Raw genomic sequence first — 25,518 nt, forward strand, 5'->3', positions numbered from 1 at the left:
GGAATGACAAATGGCAGGATGAGGAAGCCTAGAAGCAGAGGACCAAGGACCATTCCTTGCAAAGGCTCATCTTGAAGCTCAGAAAGCTGTCTATTGAAAAGCTTCCCGCCATCATTTATGACTATAGACATACACAGCAAGACTGCAGGAGAATTCACAGTAAAGCTCCAGGGGACAAACAATGAGGGCTACCCCATGAGCTTAAAGAGGGTGCACACAGAGCCGGGCAACAGCATGGGGTTGGTAACGAACAGGGAAAATGAATACTCACCTCCTTCTGGTCTCGGGACAATGGCTCTATTAAACGTGTGGAACAGCTAGTGAACGAGATAAAGAAAGAAAGAAGACATTCTCAGCAGATTACTTCAGAGTCAGTCAAGGAAGAACACATATATTGTCATTTTTGTAAATTTAGCATTAGACAATGTAGCATGTAAAAGATATACTTAGTCTTAGTCCCTTAATCACCACAGAGAATTCCCACACCTACAATTTCCAGATAGAAACATTTGGCTGTTCAGGAGCCCTTTGGGACAGCTCTAAACTCACGCTGAACAACTAACTTAGAAAACAAAAACCTAGGGCTGGCGAGATGGCTCAGCGGGTAAGAGCACTGACTGCTCTTCCGAAGGTCCTGAGTTCGGATCCCAGCAACCACATGGTGGCTCACAACCACCCATGATGAGATCAGATGCCCTCTTCTGGTGCGGGCCGGATAGAGCGGGGCTGGAGAGCAGCCACACACTACACACAAAATAAATAAAATAAAATAAATCTTTAAAAAAAAAGAAAAGAAACGAAAAGAAAGAAAACAAAAACCTATATAGCATAAGGATGCAACTAGATACTCCACATTCAGAGTCATCTTCCCCTTCCTCTGGGGAAGAAGCTTACAATCCGTAAGCATCAAGGATTGCCGAGTTTCCCTGGATGAACACATCAAATGCTGGGATGGTGGCATAGGAGCTCCTCAAACACGCACACCCACTTTGCAGCCCGCCCTATGCACAGCTTCCTTGTGCCTGCTCGGGTTGTAACATGCTCCATAAGACATACCAAGTGTACCTTTCCCCTGAGTGCTGAAAGCCAACTACTATAGCCAAGGAAGGGGTGGGTCATGGGATATCAAATTCACATCACACTGTGCTACCAAGACTGAAGCAGAGGCAGCCACCTAGATCTACACCCCCAACTTGTAAGATCTGCCACCAACACCCCAGACAGCAGTGTCAGAGTTGGATTGAACTTGGGGACATCCAGCTGGTGTCAGACATAGTGTGAGAAAATCCCCCATGGGGAACCTGTGTGAGGATGCAGGCTAGATGAGTTGTACGGTCTAATGACATGCTATCGTACGCTCATATACAAAAGTAAGTAACACAAACAGGACATCTCTCAGTCTACTCTTCTCTTCCAGAGACAAGCCAAGCTGGCAAAACTGAGACCAAAGAGTCTGCAGTCTCTAAGGAACTTGTTACAAGTCTATGTAAATGGGGAAAGTTCCACCTTATAGAGACAAGCTGACAAACAACTGTTCCATTCCAACCTCTATCAAAACTCCCAGTAACGTCTAGCCCATTGTTTCCTGTTCCTAACCCTGGCATTTACATAAGCAGCAGATAATCCTTGCCCATCGTTTTAGTGAATATATCTGCGCTAGCACCACCGTAATTCGGCTTCGCGAACCAGCTCACTATTTGCAAGACGTGTAGCACAGGGAATCTGCTGTGCCTCACAGTCCCTATGCAAATGCATCGCTGATCAGCATCTCTCCACCCTCTTCTGTTGTCGGCTAGTGACCTGGCTCTATACAGGGAAAGTCAAGCAGATCATGAGTTCAACACTAAGCCAAACTGGAAGCTCGCTTTTCTTACAGAGACGCAACCACAGTGGTATTTCTGCTACACAAACTCACTATCTAAAGTACTTCTCGAGGCTCTGGGGTGATCATCAGGGTTATTAAAAACGATTAAAGGTTAGCAGAATGAGATCTCTATAACTATCCAAATTCTTTAATTATTATGGAGATCTCTGTGTAGCCCTGGCCATCCTGGAACTCTTATATAAACCAGGCTGGTCTGGAACTCAGATCCGGACTCTGCCTCCCAAGTGCCAGGATCAAAGGAATGTTCAACTGGTTTTTTTTTGTTGTTGTTTTATTTTAAAAATAGTTATGTATCTGTGTGTGGATATGTATGTGTGTGAGTCTAGGGGTCTGTGGAAGCCAGAAGTATTTGGTCATCTAGACTCGGTGTTACAAGGTGGTCAAACATGGATGCTGGGATCTATGCTGTGGTCCTCTGCAAGAGCAGGGTATACTCTTAGCCACTGAAGCATCTCTCCAGTCCTCTATCAAAACTCCAGCCAAGCCAGGCAGTGGTGGCGCACGCCTTTAATCCCAGCACTTGGGAGGCAGAGGCAGGCGGATTTCTGAGTTCGAGGCCAGCCTGGTCTACAGAGTGATTTCCAGGACAGCCAGAAAGAACTAACTGAGCACTGCTGAATGAGAAACGGGTCTGCCCAGTGAGCAAGTACTTGGGCACTGGTGATCACGGACTCCATCCTTAGCACCAAACCCAGGCAGAAACAAAGAGACAGAGTCTGAATCCAGCTCAGATATGACAACCTACAAATCTGATTCTGGATTAATTTTGCCCAGGGATGCATTTCTTAAACAGCATCAAGCTTCAAAATGTAGTAGCTGGGCTTTCATTCTCAGCAGCTATCAGCCAGCACCTCATGACTGGCAGACAGTCTAGTAGCCAGCCTCGAGTTCCCTGGACTTTCAACAATGCCCTTGCAGCTGAGCCACCAGCAAAAAGCAGTACCGTGTTACACACTCTAAGACAGCTCCGTTCTGAAACCTCCTTCCTGACTGTACAGAACCCCTCTTCCGTTTTCAGATCATGCTTTCCCCTAAGTCTTCATAGGCCAAGCAGGTTTATGAAGTTTACTTAGAATCATAGCACTATACATGATCTGCCAGATTCTGAGCCCCAAAAGCCAGCAGCACACAGAAAAGAAATCAGTGCTGGAACCAAGTGCCAACAGTCAGAATTCAGGTGCCTCTGGACCTGTGTCATAACATTTAGCCTACTCCTTGAAGAAAATGAATAGAGGCCACTCTAAGGCTATTCTACACTACAAAGTAGAAATCAGTAGAAACAGTATTATATACACTGTTAAATATCAGCCCAACATGGGCAGCAGTTTCTATTGTCATGCACTTACTGTCCCATCTCCAGAACCTAAAGCACACTGCAGGCATTCAATACACTTGTCACAGAAAAAAAAAAAAAAAACTACTTGTGTGAAATAGGAGAAGTTGAGAGTTCTGCTGACTCTTTCAAAACAAAGCCAATCAGAGTGACAAAATCAAAGGAAAAATCAGAACTGGAAATGAATGATGCCCCAGGCATGGGTGTGCTGCAGTTGTCCAAGATAAACTACTGGAGCATCAATAACCTTCCAAGATGAGTTCAAACACTAGCTCCATCAAGGAACTGTTCTCAAACACTATAAAACAAAACTGATGTGGGGATGAAGCAAGCCAGCAGGGATGAAGAACGGATCCGCACTAGAGCTCCAGCCACAGTTCTTACAGCTTCTTTTCCACCCAGAGCTTCCAACCACTGCTTCCTCTCCTCTTCTGAAAACGCCTGCACAGTCAAGGGGACGCCAGGCCTGCAAAACACCAGGAAAACACAGGTCACCCAGTGAAAACGCAAACCTCTCTTCTGCTCCCAAAGGTCTGACTATACAAATTAAAGGTTTCATTCATTTTCAACTACAATTAAAAAATATACAATGTAAAATTTGCTACTTAGGACACTTTTAAACAAAAACACTTTATTGTACAGCCACCCCCACGATTCACCTCCAGAATACTGGGGGAGGGGGGGGGTGTCTTACTATGTAGTTCAAGCTGCTCTTGAATTCAATCTATTCCTGTCCCCATCACCTGAGTGCTGGGACCACAAGTACATACAACCTTTCTGTGCCGGGCCAGAGATGTCGTGATCTTGCAAAACTAAACCTCTAGATGCCACTAAACACTTATTTCCTATCTACTGCTCCTCATCCTATGGTAATTCCTATTGTTCACTGTGTCTCTACAAATCTGGATAATCTTAGCACCATAAGAAAAGAAACCACATCCTATTCATAGTTTCTAACCAGCTTTTTTAAATGCAAGGTTCATCTAAGTCAGAACATACATCACAAATCTTCCTTTTAAAAGACTGAATAATACTTTACTGTATGTATATATTATGTTCCCCAACCTAATTTCCAACAAAGATAAACAAATTAACACATAATCACAACACGCTGACTGGAATAGCCAGAGTCAAAAGTTCTAAAAACACCAAATGTTGATGAGAATATGGAACAAAGAACCTCTCACCCATCAATACCAGCGACATAAAATAATGCAAACAATGTAAGACAGCTCTGTGGCTTCCTACAGACAGACAGACAGACACAGACAGACGTTTCTTAGTACAATCCTTACAGAGCTGTTAAGATCTGTGTCCACCTACACAAGATTTATTCTCAACCTCTGCAAGTGGGAAACAGTACTTCAGTGTGTGAAGAGTGCAGGAAATATAGTATATTTCTCAGCAATAAAACAAACACACCATTACACAGCAAAAAGGCACAGCAAGTTCATTATTACTCTGAAAGAAGTCCACAGCAGAGGGATACATGGTGCATAATTTTAAGTACATGACAAGTCTGGAAAAGTCAGAACTATAGAAGCAATTTTTTTTTATTTTATAAATTAATTTATTTTTTACACCCCATATTCCATTCCCTGCCCCCTCCAGCCCACCCTTCGACTGCTCCACATCCCACACCTCCTCCCCAAGCCCCCTGTCTCCACGTGGATGCCCTCTGAGGCCTCCAGTCCCTTGAGGGTTAGGTGCATCCTCTCTGAATGAACACAGACCTGGAAGTCCTCTACTGTATGTGTGTTGGGGGTCTCATACAGAAGCAATTTTTAAAAAGAGAAGAAACAAAGACATTGGAGGGAAGGCACAAAGCAGGCACACATAAAGATGAGCCCCGCTCCAGGAAAACTGCCGAAGGGCATCCGCACATTACGGTCAACCACGGAATGGTAAGAAACCTCCTGCTCCATGGATCTCTTACAGAAAGGTGAATCACTAGCAAACAGCGATTCTCGACCCGCTGAAGCAACGCTCTGTAAACTACGAAAGTCTGAGTTCTGGAAAGAAAACACTAAAATTAAATTTAGTGACTATACAGGACAATAATGCCAAGTACAAGAAAACACACACACAGTGAACAAGGTTCACACACCAGACACTCATTAAGGAAGCATGCCCATGAGGAAGCTCTGGTGACGCCATTGATACATAATAGGACTGAAGAAGAGGTCTACCTTGGAGTTCTTAGGAGTCAACTGCACCGCTGGGCAAATGCTCACTGGCTGAACTGAGGACATGACTGGTCTCTTATTTAATCATGCCTACTAGGTACCACACACTACACCAAGCTCTAACCGCCCGTCACAGTGAGCCTTGCTAAATACAAAAGCAACTCAATGAATTTCATAGAAGAGAAAATGAATCAGATACAAGAGAATGAGCTGCCCAGGCATTCATTGAAGTAGAAACGTCTGGTTTCTTCGGAAAGTGGGTTATACCAAATAATGTTTTGCTGAGGCACACGGGTGAAAGATGTTTTGCGAAAGCTGACACATGAAAGGACACATGGTGTTTAGAGAGCAAATGCATATGACCCCACAGACAGTGAGAGTGTGAGCACTGCCCTCTTTGCTCCGCCTCACTAGTCTTCGCTGATGACTCTCGCGCGTATTGGTCAGCCTTACATTGCTTTGCTGAGCTTTGCGAGTGGTGATTCGACAGAGAAAAAGTTGCCGAAGAACTTCTCATGAGATTCCTGCAGCTTCTTGCCACTTCCACCGACCCTGGGGAGTTGGTGAGGCTCGTGGTTTCTTGTGGATTTAACTGCCCTTGAGGGTTCACATGTGGCTGTCTGCTGAGCAGACTGGACTGCAGCTGCTGATTCATGTCGGTGTTTGCTAGACGATTGCACTGCTGATATCCTGCCAAGGAAGATTGGACTCGCCCCCAAAGAACTATTTCTAAACAGGTCTACTTTCTTCTTATTCTAATAACCTTTCTTTTCCACTTCCTCTGGTGGGTGGTGAGCTATAGAGAGGGTTGAACCCTTATTAAAATAGCTTGAGAAAAAGTATGCCTACAAATCATTCCTTCCTCCAGGCCACTGTGGTTTTCTTTAGAGCGCACAGTTGGAACTGAAATCTGTGGGCATACACACACAGCTGGAACCAATACCTGCACTTCATAAGCACCTCAACCTCTTCCCTTGCACTTACTCAAAAAGTAGCAGCAGTGGTGGTAACACTGGAAGACAGCTCAGTGGAGGACAGCTCCCACCACATGTGGCAGGCTCTGGTTAAGTCCCTACCAATGCAAATGACAACAATAATAAACTAGGTTGTGTTATGCTCTACCACAGACCCTGTAGACCCTAGCATGAGACGCAGTCTCAATTTGATGGGGTCTGGGCGTGCCGGGGAAGGACTGCTTTTCTTAGACTGCCTTAAAAACTGAAACTTTCAGCAGCACCACTGCTGGGGCTGGGGTCACAGGGCCTAGTAGCACCACCCAGGGTCTATGCTTATGGATGTGGTCAGCGGCTTCAAGAACCTACCACCATCTTCCATGCCACAAAGGACAGTCACTTGAACTACCAAAGAGCAATACGATATTTCTCACTGCTGTTCTAAAGAAACAAAGCTTTTGGCCCCTCTGAAAAGAGGTAAGTGGCTACAAGGCCCAATGGTGGAAGCCCAGGGGTGGAATCTCAGCTCCAGAGATGGTACCTCTAAAAAAAGCTGTTCAAAAATCCTTGACAAAGTGCTCTGGACTGGTGTCAGACTGCCACGCACACTTTGCGTGACAGGAGTTTATGAGGCAAAAGCTTCATGGAAGCCAGTCTCCTGCTCCTGCGTCTCCTTGACATCCCCTAACTCAGAGGTAGTCCAGGTATGTCCTTGCGAACTCGCATGCTAGGTGCCCACCAAGATATGATTTATTAACAGCCAGACAAAATTGGACACTGCTCTCTGACCTTTACCAATGTCCCAACATCTTAGCCAAACCCTGGCTTGGAATTTCATAAAGAATGTTACCCATCCAGACTAATTGCCTTTGGAATTGTGGGTAGGGCACTGCAGTTTACAGAATGGGAGACTTATCCCAGGGCAAGGTCAAGTAGAATTCTCATTCTCAGTCACAGCTGAACCATTTCTAGGAATTAGCAAGAAAGAGACAAGTCTCTACTAGCACAGAAGATTAGCATAGTGGGCGTTTTTACTAAGGGTGGGCGGGACCTTGAGCTGAGTGTGTGTGTGTGTGAGACAGAGTGCAGCAGCCAGCATTGAGATTCGAGATTCTAGACTCGAGATTCAAGCCTCTACCCTCCTGGCTGGTGCACCCACAGTCGTCCCCCCTCCGCACTCCCCCCACCCCGGGACTCCGGCCAGGCCCGTGTGGCCTGAGCCGTGCCCGAACCGTGCTCAGAGCCCAGGGGTGCTGCACCAGTCCAGAGGAGATGGCTGCTGTTTTAGACCCAGTTGAGTTTCAGGTGGCCTCAGAGGTACCCTGACCCCTGAGCTACCAGATTTTTCATCTCTCTTTTGCAATGACTATAAAAGCCTCATGCCATTTTTGAGAAATACATTCAGATACCACACTTATTTGTGCTGACTCTGTTTATCATGCGCCAAATCCCTTGCCCTCCGGGCCAGAACTCTCATCCCGTGGAACAAGGGCTCCCCACAGAAACCCGGTCCGTGGCAGGAGACATCACTAGTTGCCCGGGGTGATCCTTGATACAGGAAAACGGTTATTTTTCTTGATTTTTTTTTTTTAAAGACTGTGGCTGAACCAGCCAAAATGCTCCAACTCTAAGAGTTCACAGTGATGCTCTAAGACTACAGACAGGCTCTAAAACAGCTTTCCCAAAACTAAGTATATAAATGCATCTTATACACAAGCAGAAGGGAGCACTCTGTGCGAAAATGACTAATAGATCCAATAAATGTCTGTTGTCTTAAAAAAAATGTAAGGGCCTTCATGACTTGTGTCATCTAGAAAAAGTGACATTGAGTAGAGTCAAGTGCCTTTTCAGGAAAGGACAATAAAATTCAAGGTCCTCCCCTCTCCTGCCCTACCTCCACACCCCAAAAAACCTTAAATGTTTTTCTGTTCTTCCTCAGTACTAGCCCAACAGGTAAAGCTACGCTATTATCCTTCCCTTAACACACTAGGTTAGAAGAGTCACATTCTGGGGAAGGTGGACCAAACACTCTCCTGTCATGAACACCTCAGGAATGGATAAAGGCCTTCCCACCCCGGGTAAAAGAATTCAATAATGTGTTATCTAGGGCAGTGGTTCTCAATCTGTGGGTCAAGACCCCTCTGGGGATTGAATGGCCTTTTCACAAGGGTCAGATATCCTGCATACCAGATATCTACATTATAATTCATAACAGTAGCAAAATTACAGTTATGAAGCAGCAAAGAAACCATACTATGATTGGGGGGTCACAACAACATGAGAAATTTTATTCAAGGGTCACAGCACTAAGAAGGCTGAGAGCCACTGGTCTACGGTGCCACTTCTCCCTTCCGAGCCTTCACAGGCTCAGTCCCATCCCAATAACAAGGCCTCTGTGCCCCCAAAACACTAAAGCTCGGGGTTCCCATCAAACAAGAAAAAGGACTTTGTGATACAATGGAAACTCCCACATCGTTCATAAGTGTCTCGATAATAATGACCTTATTTTGCTGTTTGCTTTACTATTTTCTGACACCACTGATAAACTTGATGAATGTGGCCTCGTACTAATTCCTTTAATTAATTCCACCACTGTTTTCTTTCTTAAAACTGTACTTTTGTAACTATGTTCTTTTAACAGGCCATGAGGACACACTCCCTAACTCAAGTTAAGATGGGGACCACTACTACCTACAAGACCCAGTGGCTCCTGGGCCACTCTCTCAGGCAAGTGCTCTGTGTACACTGCCTGACCACTGAGGCACCGTATCCTCAGTCCTCCAAGATCTACACACAAATTAATCTACTTGAATCATGGCTACTTGCTAGTAATGTGGCTGCAAGGTGTCTCAAGGGTAAGGCTCATGAAGAGACTCTGCTGTTCTGGGTGCTACTCTCTGCACGACATGCGCTTGGATGTGTGTGATCTGATGCCCTGAGTGACGATCCCCTTTTCCAGACTCCATTCCAATGATGGCTCTCTTGTTGTTGAGACTACAGATGCCCCAGTACACAGGGTCTATACCCCTATCAATGTGGATACAGAAAACTACCATCTGCCCTCAATAATCCTTAAGATCAAGGGACTGAAGTCTCCGAAGTGGGAAACTAAGACAGGAAAAGAGTTTAACTGAAGCAAGCATTCTCACACAGTTAACAGCTTGGTGAAGCCTTCTTTCCTTGACATCTGACAGCCCCAGACTGTCCATTCTCGAAAACTCTCACCAGAGACCTTTTGTGCAACACAAGCGGCTCCTAGTTTTATGTTACCAGATTTTAATTCCATCCAAGGAACCCCAGGAGCCACCCTATAGTTTCACTTATTGGGGGGAAAAGGGGCCTCAGCAACTTTACGAGATGTAACTTGACAGTCAGCGGAGTGGTATCCGCAGCTAACGCAAAGACACTAAATTACGACTGCAGGTACATCTTACTCTTTTCTTGAGCCTCTCTTTATCTGATCTACATATTTTAATTTGACGGGGTTTTTTATGTGAGTGTTTGCCTGTGTGTATGTAGTACAGGTGCCCCCAAAAGTTAGAAGAGGTCATGATATTCTCTAGGGCTGGAACTACAGATGGTTATGACATGGAGATCGGAGAACTGAACCCGGGTCCTCTGCAAGAGGAGGAAGTGCTCCTGACTGCTGCGCCATCTCTTCAGCCCCATAACATTCCTTTCAATAAACTGTGGCTCCTCTTTCAGATCCCATGCCTAGGCCATGTTTCCTGGGTCTGTTTTCCTTCTTTGTTTCTTTATTTTTAATAAAACAATTCTGCCTCATGTTGTTGGTTCTGAGATTCCTTTCTGTGTCAAAGCCATGACTCCTCGCTTGGCTAAGCTAAGGTCCCTGAGAGACTTGGTCCCTCACCTCAGACTGAGGTCCCTTAGACTGCTAAGGGTGACAGCGTGGATCCATGTCCTCATCTCTCACTTCTAACCACACACAGCCAAATCATTTCTGAAAAAGGAATACAAGAGTTAAATCGGACTCAAGTCTATGCCAATGTTCGGTGTCCGAAATACTGGTTATCTGTATGAGAAAAATAAATAGCCCTGCTATCACTCATTGATCCTGCCAAATCTTTACAAGCTATACATTAATTACAGTGGTTTTCACTTTCAAAAAAGTAGGAAAGTTCCTTTTGAACTTGGTATACACAAAAATCTCATAGTGAAAAATTCTGCCAATTATTTTTGAAGGGTGGCTTCATATATATTTGATAAAGAATTCATACCCACAGTGTGCAAACGTAGCACTTCCGGTGCAGCTGTCTATCCCTTGGGAACAGAAACTGAAAGCTTGTCTCCATAAAACCCTGATGGTAAGTACTTTCCTCACAAAACCTAAGCATTGCTACATCCCACAGAGCACTTTCCACACACGTTTCAAGACTAACCCCAAACTAATGTTAATCCAGATCTAAGTGTGAGCATCAACATAAAATATAGGTATCAATGTGTCACTATCTGTGAAATCACATTCAGCAGGAAACTCCATACACTGAGAAGCACTGAGGCCTCAGAAATGTGCTTAACTCTACCTGGTCTGTGCCTTACCAAGTCGACTAGGAGGTTTTGTTTTATTTTGCTTTCTAAATAAATTCTTAGTCTCTCTAAAGAGGAATTTAAATTTTTTTGTGACTCACTATTCACCTTTAAGTCATCATTCGTACTATAGCCAAGTTAAACCAGTGGTGCACTGTTTACTGGAAATATCCACTGCATACATATACTTACATGAAACAATATAATTCTACAAACATTCATTGGCATCTGTCTCCTCAAATGCAGTAACTTCTCAGCAGTTCAACTGTATACTGAACAGATGACACTGCATGTCTGGATGACAGTTCATACACTTCAGGCCTCTCCCCAGGAGATGTCTGCGGCGACTGTCCTCCTCCACCTCTTCCTCCCCCTCCTCCTCCTCCTCCTCTTCCTCCTCCTCCTCCTCCTCCTCCTCCTCCAGCATCCACCAACCCCCAACTACCACACGCTCTTATCCCTAAGCCTCATTCCCAACCCCATGCCATGCTCAAACACAAACAGGTTCGTTTTAAATTATCTCTAGCATTGCCAAATGTACGAATTGTCTGCAATTAAGAACTGTTGACTGTATTGTTTAGCACCTGCTAAGACTCATTTTGCTGTGCACCTTTCTTTCTCTGAGCTTTCCAACTGCCATCTATTTGCAAAAATCAGTTTAGGACTTGGAGGAGCACTCAATGAGACATCTTATGTGTAGCATGCCCAAAGCCAGTTTCCAGCCAGAGAGCAAAGAAAGGGTCCATTTAGAAATCATTTCTTGAGCGGAGAGATGGTTCCAGAAGCTTAGAGCACTGACTGCTCTTCCAGAGGTCCCGAGTTCAATTCCCAGCAACCACATTGTGGCTTACAACCATCTGTAATGGGATCTGATGCCCTCTCCTGGTGTGTCTGAAGACAGCTACAGTGTACTCATATACATAAAATAAATAAATAAATCTTTTAAAAAAAATCATTTCTCAACAGGATGCAACGGTATACACCTGTAATCCCAGGAACTTGAGAGGCAGGAAGAGCAGTCTGAGGTCAACCTGGGCAACTCAGCAAGATCCTGAATTGGAAAAGGTCTGGATACAGAAGCTCAGCGGCAAAGCATTTGCAAAGCTGTGAGTTCAAACCTCACTATGACAAGAAAAAGAAAAAGAGTGGCTTTCTCTAGCAAGACTGCCCTGTAATGTGCTGGAAGCCCGGGGCTTTCGTCACCTGAGGGTGACTCTCACCTCACCGCCATCCTCAGTATCAGCTGACAGCTGCCCATCCGCCTGGGTGAGACAGTTACTACTCCACTCAGCGTGCCACACAAGCACTCCTGCTATTGCTCAAATCAATGCTATGAACTCCTAGAAGGAACATGCCCAACTCTGAGTCAGAAGAACAGAGCTGTACATACACATGAAGACCTGAGCTGGTGAGCAAGCTTTCCATACCACCTAATGCCTCAGGACCACAGGGCACTATGACTGGTGGCTCCGAAATATAAACAGGTCATATGCATCTGATCATATGCTCAGAAAAATCCCACGAGTACAAGCTCTGAACCAACAGGTGAGCAGACACAGAGCAGGGCCTGGATGTGATGTGGCAGAAAAGCTCAGGAGAGTCCTTACCAGGCCGATGTGAGGAGATGGGGATGGCCCCAGCACCACGAGGCACTGTGGTAAGCATTCCAACGCGTTACAGAACAAAGCACTGAGGCAGGGGTGGTGCTGCGAATGGCTTGACAGACTGTGGCTGGCATTGAACCAAACAACTATAGTAAAGTCTATTTCTCCAACCAAAGACGAGTAGCATCAGCACATCTCAGCCCGTGGAGTCTGAACCGTGGCTGCCCTGAGGAAGCCTGTGTTTATGCTCATCTTAAAGCCTGTGTGGCGGCGGTGGACTGCCTTTACTTGCAGCTGCGTTGTTAGTGTGTTTGGGTTCTGTTTGCCTTGAAGCTTTACTGTGCTGTCATTCACACTGTAAACTTGACTCACTGTACCTGAATCTATTCAATTCATCCCCACAGTCCATTTGAAGGCCTTCTGGTCACGGGTGAGGAAAAGGTCTCCATCTCTCCCTTTCTGTGCAACCCTCCTCTGCTGTTTGTCCAGACAGACTTGCACGTTCCAGACAAGTACACACAAGTATACAAGTGCAAGGGCACGATGCACGTTATCTTACGCTTGCTCGCAGGGTTTGTTCCAAGGCCTCCAGCAGCCCTTCCACCTCCTGTCTGGGTGGACCGCACGGCTCACTACAAGAATACACTGCCCACTCAGCGACATACAAGCGATCAAGGGACTTCTATTTTGGGAACCGATGAAAAATGCACCTCTGAATTACCACTAGAATGTTTTGTGTGGACACATGTGCATACACATGTATGTATTCAGATGTATGTATGTACAGCCACAACCACATGTACAAAGAAAATGTAGATTTTCTGGGTCAGACGGCAATGCAATACTTTACCTTTTGAAGAGCTGCGAAACTGTTTCTCAAAGCGGCTACACCTTTCTATCCCCACTCCTGGGGTACAAGGCTCCCAGAGTCCCACACCCTGACCAGCAGTTGCTATCCCTGACTGACGCTGCCATCTCAGACTTGCATTTCTCTACTAACTAATCATATTCAACAGCATATGTGCACATAGCATGTGCATTTTCCTCAAAAAAAAAATCTTTTACTCACTTTCAAATGTTGTCTTTTAATTATTGAGTTATAAGAATTCAATAAAAATCTATTCAAATTTTTACTCTTCTTGGTATTTTTAATGTTTTTTTTTTATCACATGCTCTTAAATGCTTCCCTCTACCAAAGAAAATATTCAAAGCAACCTTTCTGTGAATTGAGGGAGAAAATAAAAAGATAGCTCATATATCTGTCTAGAAAGCGGAACAATAAGAATGGCCTGTGGCCTCCACCCAGCTCCCTGTTGCTCTCGGTCCCTTAGTTCTCAGGAGTGAAGTGTCTAAGCACCAGCACTGTACAGGAATGCTGGACACACGGAGGTAACATCCCAGCCTCAAGCTGTAGCCCAGCTGCACCTCCACTGGACACTGACATGCAAGTGTGGGCAGCCTCTGAAAAATATTCATAACGACAGCACTATCGGAAAAATGGGAGCAAGTATCTTGAGTCTCAGGCAGCTGAGAAAATGAACCAAGCCCAGAAGGAAGCAAAATCATATACAAAATATTAGCATAAACCCTGGTCTGACCGCCTTTGGCTTCCCCAACAAAAGAGAAATTAACCCTGTTTAAAGTCATGCTGACCCTTTCCAAAAGCAATAAATCTAACCAAACCTGATCCGAAAGAAATACCGCAACTGCAGAGAAGCTCTTGACTCCTATGCAAGAAGATCAAATGTCTGCCCAGGCTCATGAAGTCTCACCCACAATGCCACTACTTCTAACATAAAAATGCAAAATAGCAAAAACAGATACTTGGAAAGTAGGCAAAATTGAGACTAAGAGCATGCAATCAACTATGAAATTGCTACGCAAAAGATCCCAACAGGAACTGTGCAGAAACCTATTCTCCATGAGCTAAGTACATCTTTCTGTAAGCAGAGAGAGCGCTTGGGCTCACGCTGCAGCAGAGAGGTGCAGGAGAAAGGTTGCTGCCTGACTCAGTATCAGGGCTGTTTCTCCCGAGGAGCACTCAACATTGCTTACTACAGCACAAATGTGCTGAATGTCCACCGTCCACAAGGCACTACATCTGTTACTGCAGTACCAAGTCTTCTGGGCCAGAAACCAGGGCGATAAACAAGAGCAAGTCCCACCGCATTTCAACGTCTAATTAATACCTTGAGGGTTTCAGAGTTATAGATCTTAATGTACATTCATCACTCATACCCAAAACCGCCGGGGTTTTTCTAAGTTTTTTTTTTTTTTTTTTTTTTTAACATTATGTGTTTTTGTTGGGGTGGAGAGATGCACACAGGAATACCGCGCTTGCAGAGGCTAGAAGGGGACACCAAATCCCCTGGAGCAGAGGTTACAGACAGCTGTAAACTGCCTCATGTGGGTGCTGGGGATCAAACTCCAGACCCCACAAAACCAGTGCATGCTCTTAACCGCTGAGCCACCTCTCCAGCCCCAGCCCAGTAGTGTTTGTTCCACGAGAGGAACACAGTTTGGAGTGAGAAAATCTTCACCCCGAAACCACTACATACTAACAGCAAGTACAAATAGATACTTTCTAACTGAGAAATGAAGAAATTAAGCCAAAAGCAATAGGAGTCTATAATCCAAAAATAAAAATTGGATTCAATCTGAAGACCCAAGGAAATCATAAAGAAAATATATTACAAATAGGAACAATTTTCCAAATTAACCAGAGTTAGAAAAAGGTACGACTAAAGCAACTAAAACTTTTTAAGACATTTATAGATCAGTGTTTATGTAAGACTGAATTCATATGTGTACATAAAATGCTACATCCCATCAACAAAATATACTTTCCCCTCAATACAAAAAAGCAGGAACTCTGAGAATGACTTGCTGGCACAATACTCCCAAATGTGTACTAAGCTCTGGGTTGCAACACAGCAGCACCCAAAAATAATGACAATTTGAAAAGCTACTCGGCCAGGCGGTGGTGCCCACACCTTTAATCCCAGCACTCAGGAGGCAGAGACAGGAAGATCTCTGGAGCCAGCCTACTCTACAGAGTGAGTTCCAGGACAGCCAGGGCTACATAGAGCCCTGTCTTGGAGACCTACCTCTAAAAGAAGAAAAAATTATAAAAGAGGCAACATAAGACCTCGACTGTGAAAATGCCCCTGAGCCATCCAAGCAAGAATACAGAAAGGGGTCCGTACTGAAAACTGAAATTTGAAGAACCACATCTGGCCACCTCCAATATATAAATACTAGTAACTTTGTACTAGTAATATACGTGTGTGTGTGTGTGTGTGTGTGTGTGTGTGTGTGTGTCACTAAATCTATCACTAAAATTATGAGCTAGACAAGGCCATAAGGAAATTCAAACACCAAGCCCAGTGGACTCCACAGATCTGGGAAATGAGCTGGAGAATGAGGCTAAAGGGGAGGAAAGCGAGGCAATGGACCCCTGAAATGATGAGCGCACTGCACCAGAGGAGAGTGGGCCTGCCTACAGAGAACAGTGCACAGAAGACTAGCAGGACAAAACCCCTGCAGGAGGCAGGCTGAGGGTCTGACAGCCTAACAGAACAGGGAAAGCCATCTGAGACGTCAACATCATGGCTTTCTGAGGAGTTTTTGCTGTTTGTGGGAGGAAAGGAATGGGTGCTGGATAAAAAGGTTCACTAATAGTAAGATAATGGCCTTCTAAATGACAGATGAGAGAACCACGTGTGCTGCCGGGAGGTGAGAACTGCAGGGATGAACACTGGCTACCAAACAAGGACAGGTGGGCGGGGTGAGGAATGATTGCATCAGTGACTGCAGATAGTCCTTAAAGGGCCCGATGGCAGTTAACAAAACAGAACAAAACAACAAACACGTAAGTGGGGGCCGGAACAATGGTTCCGCAGTCAAGAGCACAGGCTGCTTTTACAGAGGACCTCAACACTCACATGACAGCTACCATCTTTAACTCTAGTTCCAGGGGATCTGATGTTAAGCACAAACACTCAAAGCATACCATAAAAATAAATAGGGGCTGTAGAAATGACTCATTGTTGAAACTACTTGCTACTGTTTCAGAGGACCCAGGTTGGATTCCCAGCATCCATGTGGCAGATAACAACCATCTATAACTCCAGCTCCAGAGGACTCAATCCCCTCTCTGGCCTCCCGGATGGATAGACAGACAGAGGGACAGACAGACAGATATTAAAGGGGGCAGAGAAGTCTGCAACAGACAGTGCAGTGGAACTCTGATGGCTATTCTTGGTTGTCAACTTGACTATCTAGAATGAACTACGATCCAGAAATAAAGGGCACATCAGTGAGCGACTTTTTTTTTTGGCGGGGGTGGGGGGGGGGGGGGGGGGGGGGGGGGGGTGAAGTGGATGAAGGATGAATTCACTTCTAGTCTAGACCTTTGAGGTAGGAAGACCCACATCTTTGATCCAGATCTTGAAGTGGGACGACACACCTTCTGCTGGAGGCCTATGTAAGGACATAAAAGGAAGTTTTTGCTTTGCCTGCTTGGCCTAACCTTGCTAGCACAACCATTCCTTCACTGGCCCTGGAGCCTACTTCTTTGGGATTCCAGCACATACTGAAAACCAGCTGAGACATCCAGTTGTGTGGACTGAACAACAACTGAATTCTTTCCATTAGTAGCCAGCCACTGCTGGACTGTACCTAGACTGTAGCCTGCAAGTCATTCCAACAAATCCCCTTTAGACGGACGGACAGACAGACAGAGACAGACAGACAGGTTGATGCATTCATTTATTCACTCTATAAATTCTGATTCTCTAGAGACCCCTGACACATGTCGGGAAGGACCACAGTCCCATTGACCACCAAAGCGAGGAAGGATGGGAGTGATGGCCACTTAGTAAAGAATGCGTACAGCCTCGTACAGCAGCACAGCCTGCAACCCGAGCGCGCACTTAGGAAGCAGAGACAGGAGAAAATAGGAGCTCAGAGACACACTGGGTTACAGGAGAGTCTACTGAGGGACGAGAGGGAGGAAGGACAAACAGGGGCTGTGGGTCTGACCAGACATTAGGAACTGAGGTGGGCACAGGAGAGAACAGTAATGAAGAGCAGGGGCTCCTCGTCTTTCAGAATGATTTTACACATGCGTAAAGGTTTGCTTAATTTCTAAAAGGAGCAGTTTTTCTTTAAAAAAAAAAAAATTAGAATAGGTTTCCTGTAAGTTCTGTTCTAGCTCTTCATCTATTTTAAAGTTATTATCCTTGCCAGGTATGGGGTACAAGCCTGTTATCCCAGCACTGAAGAGAGTGAGAAAGAGAGATTGTGGGCTAGCCTAGCCTAACTCCGGAGGCTAGGTTCGGGACCTAGCCTTTATCATTAAAGAAAAACAAAGTAAGCCTTTATACGTAAAAGTGACTTAGCAGTAATCCCTCATCTGTCTTTCTGAGTACAAGAGAAAGGTTACCAACTTATAATCCTGTAAAGATCCTGGCCAACAAAAAGCATTCAGCATCATCAATGTCTCCAAAAGTGGGAGCTTCAGCAAGCACAATATAAAACTCACTCCAGTGGCGCATGAAAGCACTAGAGATGGCTGCTCTCAGAACAGCCAGTTACTCCATCTAATGCACCATCCAGCAAAGCAGACTTCTGATTCATCTAGGCCGATTATTTAAGCAGCAGCCTGACTACACGGAAGCCTGCTGGGGTCTGTAACACAGTAGTTTAAGATTTGTTCTTTCCAGGCAGAATGTACAAGTTCAAATCTCAACTCTTAACATCTACAAGGTCTCCAGGGTCACCGAGCCCCTTGGTGAAGCAGCTTCTGATTTGGAAGGTGTGGAGAGGGTTAAAGCAGATAAAGTTCACAAGGACAAAGAAAAGAGCTGGGTCCGAGGTAGCATGGGCGTAGGCTCTCCCTGAGGAGCACAGACCAGAGTCTTAGGACCAATTTGTAGTGACGGACTTAGATCTTAGCCTCTTTTCAAACAACGCACTCTTTCTCTCACAATCTTGGCAAACGCTCCTTGTCTAACTGTCCTTGCCACAGCACCACCAACTTGGTCAGGGTGCTTGAGGGCACTTTTTTTTTTTTTTGGTTTTTCGAGACAAGATTTCTCTCTGTGTAGCCATGGCTGTCCTGGAACTCACTCTGTAGACCAGGCTGGCCTCGAACTCAGAAATCCACCTGCCTCTGCCTCCCAAGTGCTGGGATTAAAGGTGTGCACCGCCACCACCTGGCAAGGGCACATATTTTTATGAAACTCGTCTTCAGTGAATTTACTCATGGTCCTTTCCCTCTCTATACAAACTCTATTCTCAGCCAGATCATATAAAGAAAGCAGCAACAATTAAATTTGAAAAAAAAAAGGGTTGTTCTTAATACTCTCCATTGGAACTTAACTACACACTCACCAAACAGCTTTATCTAAAGTCTCCTGCAGCCAAACCAGGGTCAGTAGGAGGCTGCCATGCAGGCAGAACTAAGCACTCCTGCAGGACACAGACAGTACTGCCAGGCTGTCGCCTTTATCTCTGACTCTCTGCCAAAGACTCTGAAAACTAAATGCTTGGAAGTTATTTAGTAAGAAAACATGGGGACTGGAGAGATGGCTCAGTGGTTAAGAGCACTGACTGCTCTTCCAAAGGTCCTGAGTTCAAATCCCATCAACCACACGGTAGTTCACAACCATCTGTAATGAGATGACTCCCTCTTCTGAAGTGTCTGAGGACAGCTACAGTGTACTTACATATAATGAATGAATAAATGAATGAATGAATGAATGAAAACACTTTGCCCTCGCTGGCAGGGTTTGCCTGCGATCCTCAGCCACATAGCAAGAACAAGTACTCAAATGCACGCAGGACTCCTATCTCCCTCCACACTGTCTCCACAGTGGCAAGCACTGTCTTCAACTTTACCACACACCACTCACACTCTCCCTCATTACTCTCTTCCTGATGTCAAGCAGAAGTGCAGGAACAATAAAGTGCTCAAAGTTTCTCCTTCAGGTAACAGCACAGGTTACAATGTTTCCAGTCTTCAGCCAAGATAAAGCTACGACCCTACAACTACACAGTGGCCAACGACAGTTTACAATAAAAATGCCCAGAAACACAACAAGGTAACATGTTTCTAGCTCAGAGAAATCACTCTTGCAACTCGTTTTCAAAATCATACTTTCAAATTAATTTTAGTATCATATCTAATTAATTCCAATACCATACCTGTCAGCAGCTTCGATGTCAAAGCAAAACCTTCTGTCAGTGGAGTCAACATGCCTTTTGGTGCATTCTTTCAAAAAGAACGCCTCTCCATCCCCCTGCAAATAAGTACAATACTCAAAACTCTGCACAGTCTGCTGCGGCTGCCCCACAGGAGCCCAGGCTAGCCCTTTCTGCCCTGAAGCCTCTCAGCTCCTCCCCGGGGTTTTCTACTACTGTTTGGAGATGTCGCAGATGCTGACTCCAGGATGGCAGGAAGGACTGCAGCAGCAAGCAGGCTCTACACTCTCTTAAAGAGCCAGAATCTGCTTTAATAGCACACTATATGACACCCTGGTTCATTATCAGTGTGACCACTATCAGCCTATAAACACCACAACTCCATCAGGATTGACTTGAAACCTCACCGCACTGCTGGGATCACAAGCTTATCCACTTACACATTACCGCTGGATCTGGGCAGCTCTGCCTCCTAAGGGAGTCACCCTCGCTAAAAGCATTAAACTGGGGTAAAGACAGAAGCTACACAGGGGCTCAGCAAAGAGCAAAGTCCACACCTTGGATGTTCCGAGATATGGGGATCTGTTAATAATACCAGGTAAATATTCAGAACATCGCAAATACACTCTACACTGCTTCATTTGGTCATCTGGAGACGAAAATGGAAGTCATCGCTAAGGAACTCTGCCCTAAAACCCCAATTGACTACAACAGCAAACTCAGGCTCAAAGTAAATCCTGCAACTCCCCCTTCTACAAGTGACAGAGGAGCCTTGCCTCAGCCTCGCCTGGGTGGCTGTTTTCTATGTACATCCATCGCTACTAAGGCTCCTTCCTACAACCTGCTTTGAGGGTTTTTTTTTGTTTGTTTCTGGACAAAGAGTAAGGGACATAGACAGAAATCAACTTACATTGTTTCTGAATTCACCTAAGCAAAATGTCACCCATCCACCCAACAAGCAACAACTGACTGGCTTTCTTAAAATGTGTGGTCAATTACACTCACTCCTAGTGGGAAGGGCCCCACCTCAGACACCAAGGTTCGCCTCCAGCAATCTATCACAGCTATTCACAGGAGGCCTGCCTTCCTCACACAGCCAGCTCCCACAGTCTTCCTGCCAGGCCTGGCTCCACTATTCATCTCTCTGAATGAGGGGCTAGCTCCCAGGGAACCTTAGGAGAACTCTGCATGCCTGAGTGAAAGGGGATTCACTCGGAGGTCGCTTCACCTTGCAGTGTTTTCAGACTGGGACCGTACAACATGCAAACAAGCCAGATCTTCTGCATAAACAGGATGAACGAGTCACAAATGCCTAGCCCAGGAACTATCTTTCTCTTCTAAAACAGTGACAAATCCTGCTCCTCTTTGTTAAATACTCTAACTGTAAAGATCTAAGAGTGTGATTTAGGAACAAAACAAAGATGTTAATTCTAAAACCAAATGTCTCACTAGTCAATATGAAACTACTAAATGACAAACCCAGCAAATATCTCTCATATAAAATAAAAATCTACTATCAAATACTTACCAGTTTTCCCCCAGATCTGTGCTCAAAAGGAATCATGTTGAATTTCTTGGCTGTTTTCCGGTACATGCAGTAGTGTTTGACCCAACTGGATCCAAATGGAGCAGGCCCTTCAACAAAGCACAGATCTTTGTGGTTTTCCTCATGCAGAGGCAGCATGCACAGTGAGGACACATGACTACACTGCTCAGCCAGGGAGAGCACAGAAGTGAAGGGGCTCAGCCGAGCATGGGGATGCACACCTTTAATCCCAGGATACAGGAGGCAGAAACAGGCAGATCTCTCTGAGTTTCAAGCCAACCTAGTCTACACAGGGAGTAGGACATCCAGGGATTCAGAGAGACACCCTGTCTACACACACACACACACACACACACACACACACACACTGTAGGGACTAACAGAGGGGGCTGGGGGACAGGACACCCTCAGAGCACTGTGAGACTTTTCAGCAGATGACTGTGGGTTACAGTCATCTGCTAGGACAGCAGGGTGACTCAGGTGTAAAGTCCTTACGGCTCAAACCTGGTGACCTGAGCTCAGTCCCCAGATCCTACAGTGGGGAAAGAGAGAACCGGCTCCTGAAAGTTGTCCCCTGATCCCACACGTGCTCCAGCCCAGATGCTCATCCACATTCACCCTCAATAGCAATAACCAGAATAAATGACATACTTTGTATGTGCTAGAACGCCCAAGAGCTGCTCAGGCACTCCAGATTAAACAGAGGAATCACACCATCCTGCTGGTTGCTTAGCTTCGGTTCAACAGAGACAGTACTACTTCTCCCACAATCCTCTACTTCCCAGTTGGTCAATGTGGAAGCCAGCCAAGTCCGTCACACATAACCAATGGAAGAAAAGTGTGTAGCCCTGAGCAAAGCTAAGGGTCAGGAGGAGGGAAACAGAGGGATTCAATTCAGACCTTGGAGTGAGCTTTGGCTTCTTTAGCTTTCCAACGAGGAAGCCCTCTGGGCTGCATCTGAATGTTCTGTACAATGAACGGTACAGTGATTGGTTGGTCCTACACCCCGAAGAGTCTCAAGCTGAACTCTTCCATTACTGAGCCCGACTGGGTGAGGGCACATCACCCCAACAAGGAATCAGCAGAGTTCCCAGTAAGTTAGTTCCCGTGAGAATAGTTTGTGTGGGTACCTGAGTACATGTTCATGGATACCTGAGTCCAGGACTGACAATGGGTGTCTTCCATTACTCACGATTACTCTCTACATTACCTTTTTTTTTGGAGGTGGGGGTATTTCAAGACAGGGTTTCCCTGTGTAGCCCTGGCTATCCTGAACTCATTCCGTAGACCAGGCTGGCCCCAAACTCACAGAGATCCCCCTGCCTCTGCCTCCTGAGTGTTCCACCTTATATTTTGAAGACAAGGTCTCTCATTAAACTCAGAGCTCACCAACTGCCTAGACGGCTGGCCCAGTGAGGTCCAAGGAGCCCTCCTCCCCACACCGGCACAGCATCAGCATGAGACGCTTGCGGGGCTACCTCAATTTTTTGATGGGTGCTGGGGATCTCAACTCGGACCTTCAGGCTTGTTTGTAGTGCAGGCACTTTACTGGCGAAGCCACGTTCCCAGGCCGCAGTGGGTTATTTAAAGTGAAGCACCTTATACATACATACAGCTATTTGACTTCTACTTCTTTGTCACAATGTGATGGAGCCATGGGGCACTTCCCAATCACCAAAAGCATGAGCCAAATAAATCACTTTTTTATATGGTATCATTTCAAGTACTTTGTTATAAGCTACACGAAGACAAGCAACCCAACACTAACTGCTACGTAGCACTAGCATCCACAGTATTCCAACCACAGTACTCCTAGTATCTTTTTATGTGTAAAAGGTATGTATATGTGAGTAAAGACGCTCACAGGGGCCAGAGGCATTAGATTCCCCGTGTAAGCTACAAGGTTCGGATGCTAGACACTCAACTCTTGCCTTCTGGAAGAGCAAAAAGAGCTTGTTTGTTTGTCTGTTTGTTTTTTGAGACAGGGTTTCTCTGTGTAGTCCTGGCTGTCCTGGAACTCACTCTGTAGACCAGGCTAGCCTCAAACTCAGAAATCCACCTGCCTCCGCCTCCCAAGTGCTGGGATTAAAGGCGTGCGCCACCACTGCCCGGTGCAAGAAGTGCTCTTAACTGCTGAGCCATCTCCCCGGCACCTTTTGGAGTAACAGAGACATAGCAGTGGGCAGAGCTGATAAGGAATAGGAAGAGGAAAGAGGGGAAAGATGCTGGTAACAGAGTCCCTCCTGGCTGTTGTTACCTTTAGTCTCCGTTTCCTTAGAAACAAAGAAAGCAAACTCGTGAAGCACATCATTAGACACATACGGCAGCACAGCCAACCCAGAGAGCTCCACACTGCTGCCGAAACAGGAATGCATGCACAGTGTGCTTCAGAACCTGGAGAGATAGCTCAACAGTCCAGAGCACTTTCTGCTCTTGCTGAGAACCTGCCTTCGGCTCACAACCACCCGAAGCTTCAGATCTGGGCTGTTCAACACCCTCCTCTTACTTTTTTCCTGGACATACAGGTAGCCTTCTGCTGTGAACTGGCTGGCTCGCTTCTGGTCCTTGGGATTTTGTCTAATTTTATTCATAAGTTCCTCCACTTCTGACCTGGTTCCTTCAAATCGATTCCGTGTCTGAAAAAGAAAAAAATACAGATTCCAACTTCTCCTGATTTTTTTTGTGCATACATTTGATGTCTTAGTGTAACTAAAATTAAATCACGGAACTCAAAAAAATGTTCGTTCTTTCCAGTGTGTCTCCTTATTGAGATTCATATTCAAAGAAAACAAAATGTAAAATAGCCAATAGAGAGGATGAGCTGACAACACCAGAGAGGCCTTGATGCCTCATGTTTCCTTATTTTGTTAACCTTAGATATAAAGAGTAAAGAAGCCATAAAAGATCCATCTACTAGGGAAATAAAAGGTGTGCGCAACAACCAACCTGACCCAAGCTAGTACTGCTACAACAGCAATCTGAACACCAAGAAGCTGAAAATAATTACTCTCTCCTAACTGACAGAAAAGAGTCAGTAACCATTTTTTCTAACTGTGGCAACTAAGAAGATGACATTACTTCCCTGAGAGAGGCGAGGAGGAGGAGGAAGATCTCACGGGCAAATAATGTCCATGCAGCTAAAGCAGCTAATGACACTCTCCAAACTCAGGAGACATGGGCTGCAAATATCTGCTAAGGGATGCTCAGGATGTGCGGAACTGAAGAGCAGATGCTCAGGATGTGCAGAACTGAAGAGCAGAGCAAGTGCAGGCATCCTGATGAGTCACCACCACCCAGGTTATGGACATTTCTTTCAGCCAAGCTCAAAAATAAGTATATTGGCCAGGCAGTGTTGGTGCACGCCTTTAATCCCAGCACTTGGGAGGCAGAGGCAGGCGAATTTCTGAGTTCGAGGCCAGCCTGGTCTACAGAGTGAGTTCCAGGACATCCAGGGCTATACAGAGAAACCCTGTCTCGAAAAACCAAAAAAAAAAAAAAAAAAAAAAAAAAAAAAAAAAAAGGTGTATTGATATCAAAAGGCTGCTGATATGAAATTACAAAGGGGCTCAGACAGAAAATTATTATTAAATTTTCTCCTCTCTCCTACCTACAATGAAAGAGGCTGTCATAGCTCCTAAGGGCAGAAGAAAGGCTGGGGCACTGGCACCTTCCTCCTAGGGTTGGGAGACTGAGAAACATAGACTATAAAACATAAAACTATTTCCAGAGGTTTACTGACACAGAAACTAAGAGGCAACAGAGAGGGGGAAAAAGAACTTTTTTATGCCCTTTAGGAAAATATGGGGCCAGGCGAGGTGGTGCATACCTTTAATCCCACCAGTTCAGATCTCTTAATTTGAGGCCAGCCTGGTCTACAGAGAAAGTTCCAGAACAGCCAGGGCTACATAAAGATACAGGGTTACTGATTTGTATTTATTTATACACACACACACACACACACACACACACACACACACACACACACACACAGAGGACTATAAAAAGGTCTGCTTCCCCTTCTTGCCCCCATCTGTGGCATCTCCCATGTTTGTGTCTGTTTCCACTGATTTCACATTGGCATTTCTCATCGTTTCAGTGAGATTCCTCCCAACCCTAATTTCCTCCACAAATGTGTAGAACAGATCTAGTCCAATGGACTTCACTCACAATCTCCTGTTGCTTAGTGTTACACCCTAAATGTCCTACAAGTGTCCAGCTAGCTAGGAGACCTCAAGTATATATATATATATATATATA

General features: G+C 45.4%; 1 protein-coding gene across 6 annotated transcripts in view; it reads right to left on the reverse strand.

The window, feature by feature from the left end:
* The window catches only part of Arhgap10 (Rho GTPase activating protein 10), a 258,556-nt gene that overhangs the window by 133,640 nt on the left and 99,398 nt on the right, over positions 1 to 25,518 (reverse strand). For 3 of the 6 annotated variants that reach the window (XR_004110057.1, XM_031340368.1, XM_031340367.1), the window contains exons 8-12: positions 23,768 to 23,897; positions 21,244 to 21,350; positions 19,719 to 19,813; positions 3,603 to 3,684; positions 272 to 317 (exon numbers count right to left, since the gene is read on the reverse strand). Coding sequence is in view for 3 of the 6 variants with exons in the window: in XM_031340368.1 (XP_031196228.1) it covers positions 272 to 317; positions 3,603 to 3,684; positions 19,719 to 19,813; positions 21,244 to 21,350; positions 23,768 to 23,897 (460 nt within the window). In the remaining 3 variants the exon portion in view is untranslated. The remainder of the gene's footprint in view (positions 1 to 271; positions 318 to 3,602; positions 3,685 to 19,718; positions 19,814 to 21,243; positions 21,351 to 23,767; positions 23,898 to 25,518) is intronic. The other 3 variants (XR_004110059.1, XR_004110058.1, XM_031340370.1) reach the window with 1 other exon arrangement.

This window comes from Mastomys coucha, unplaced genomic scaffold (genome assembly GCF_008632895.1).
Source record: "Mastomys coucha isolate ucsf_1 unplaced genomic scaffold, UCSF_Mcou_1 pScaffold22, whole genome shotgun sequence".
Classification (NCBI taxonomy): Eukaryota; Metazoa; Chordata; class Mammalia; order Rodentia; family Muridae; genus Mastomys; species Mastomys coucha.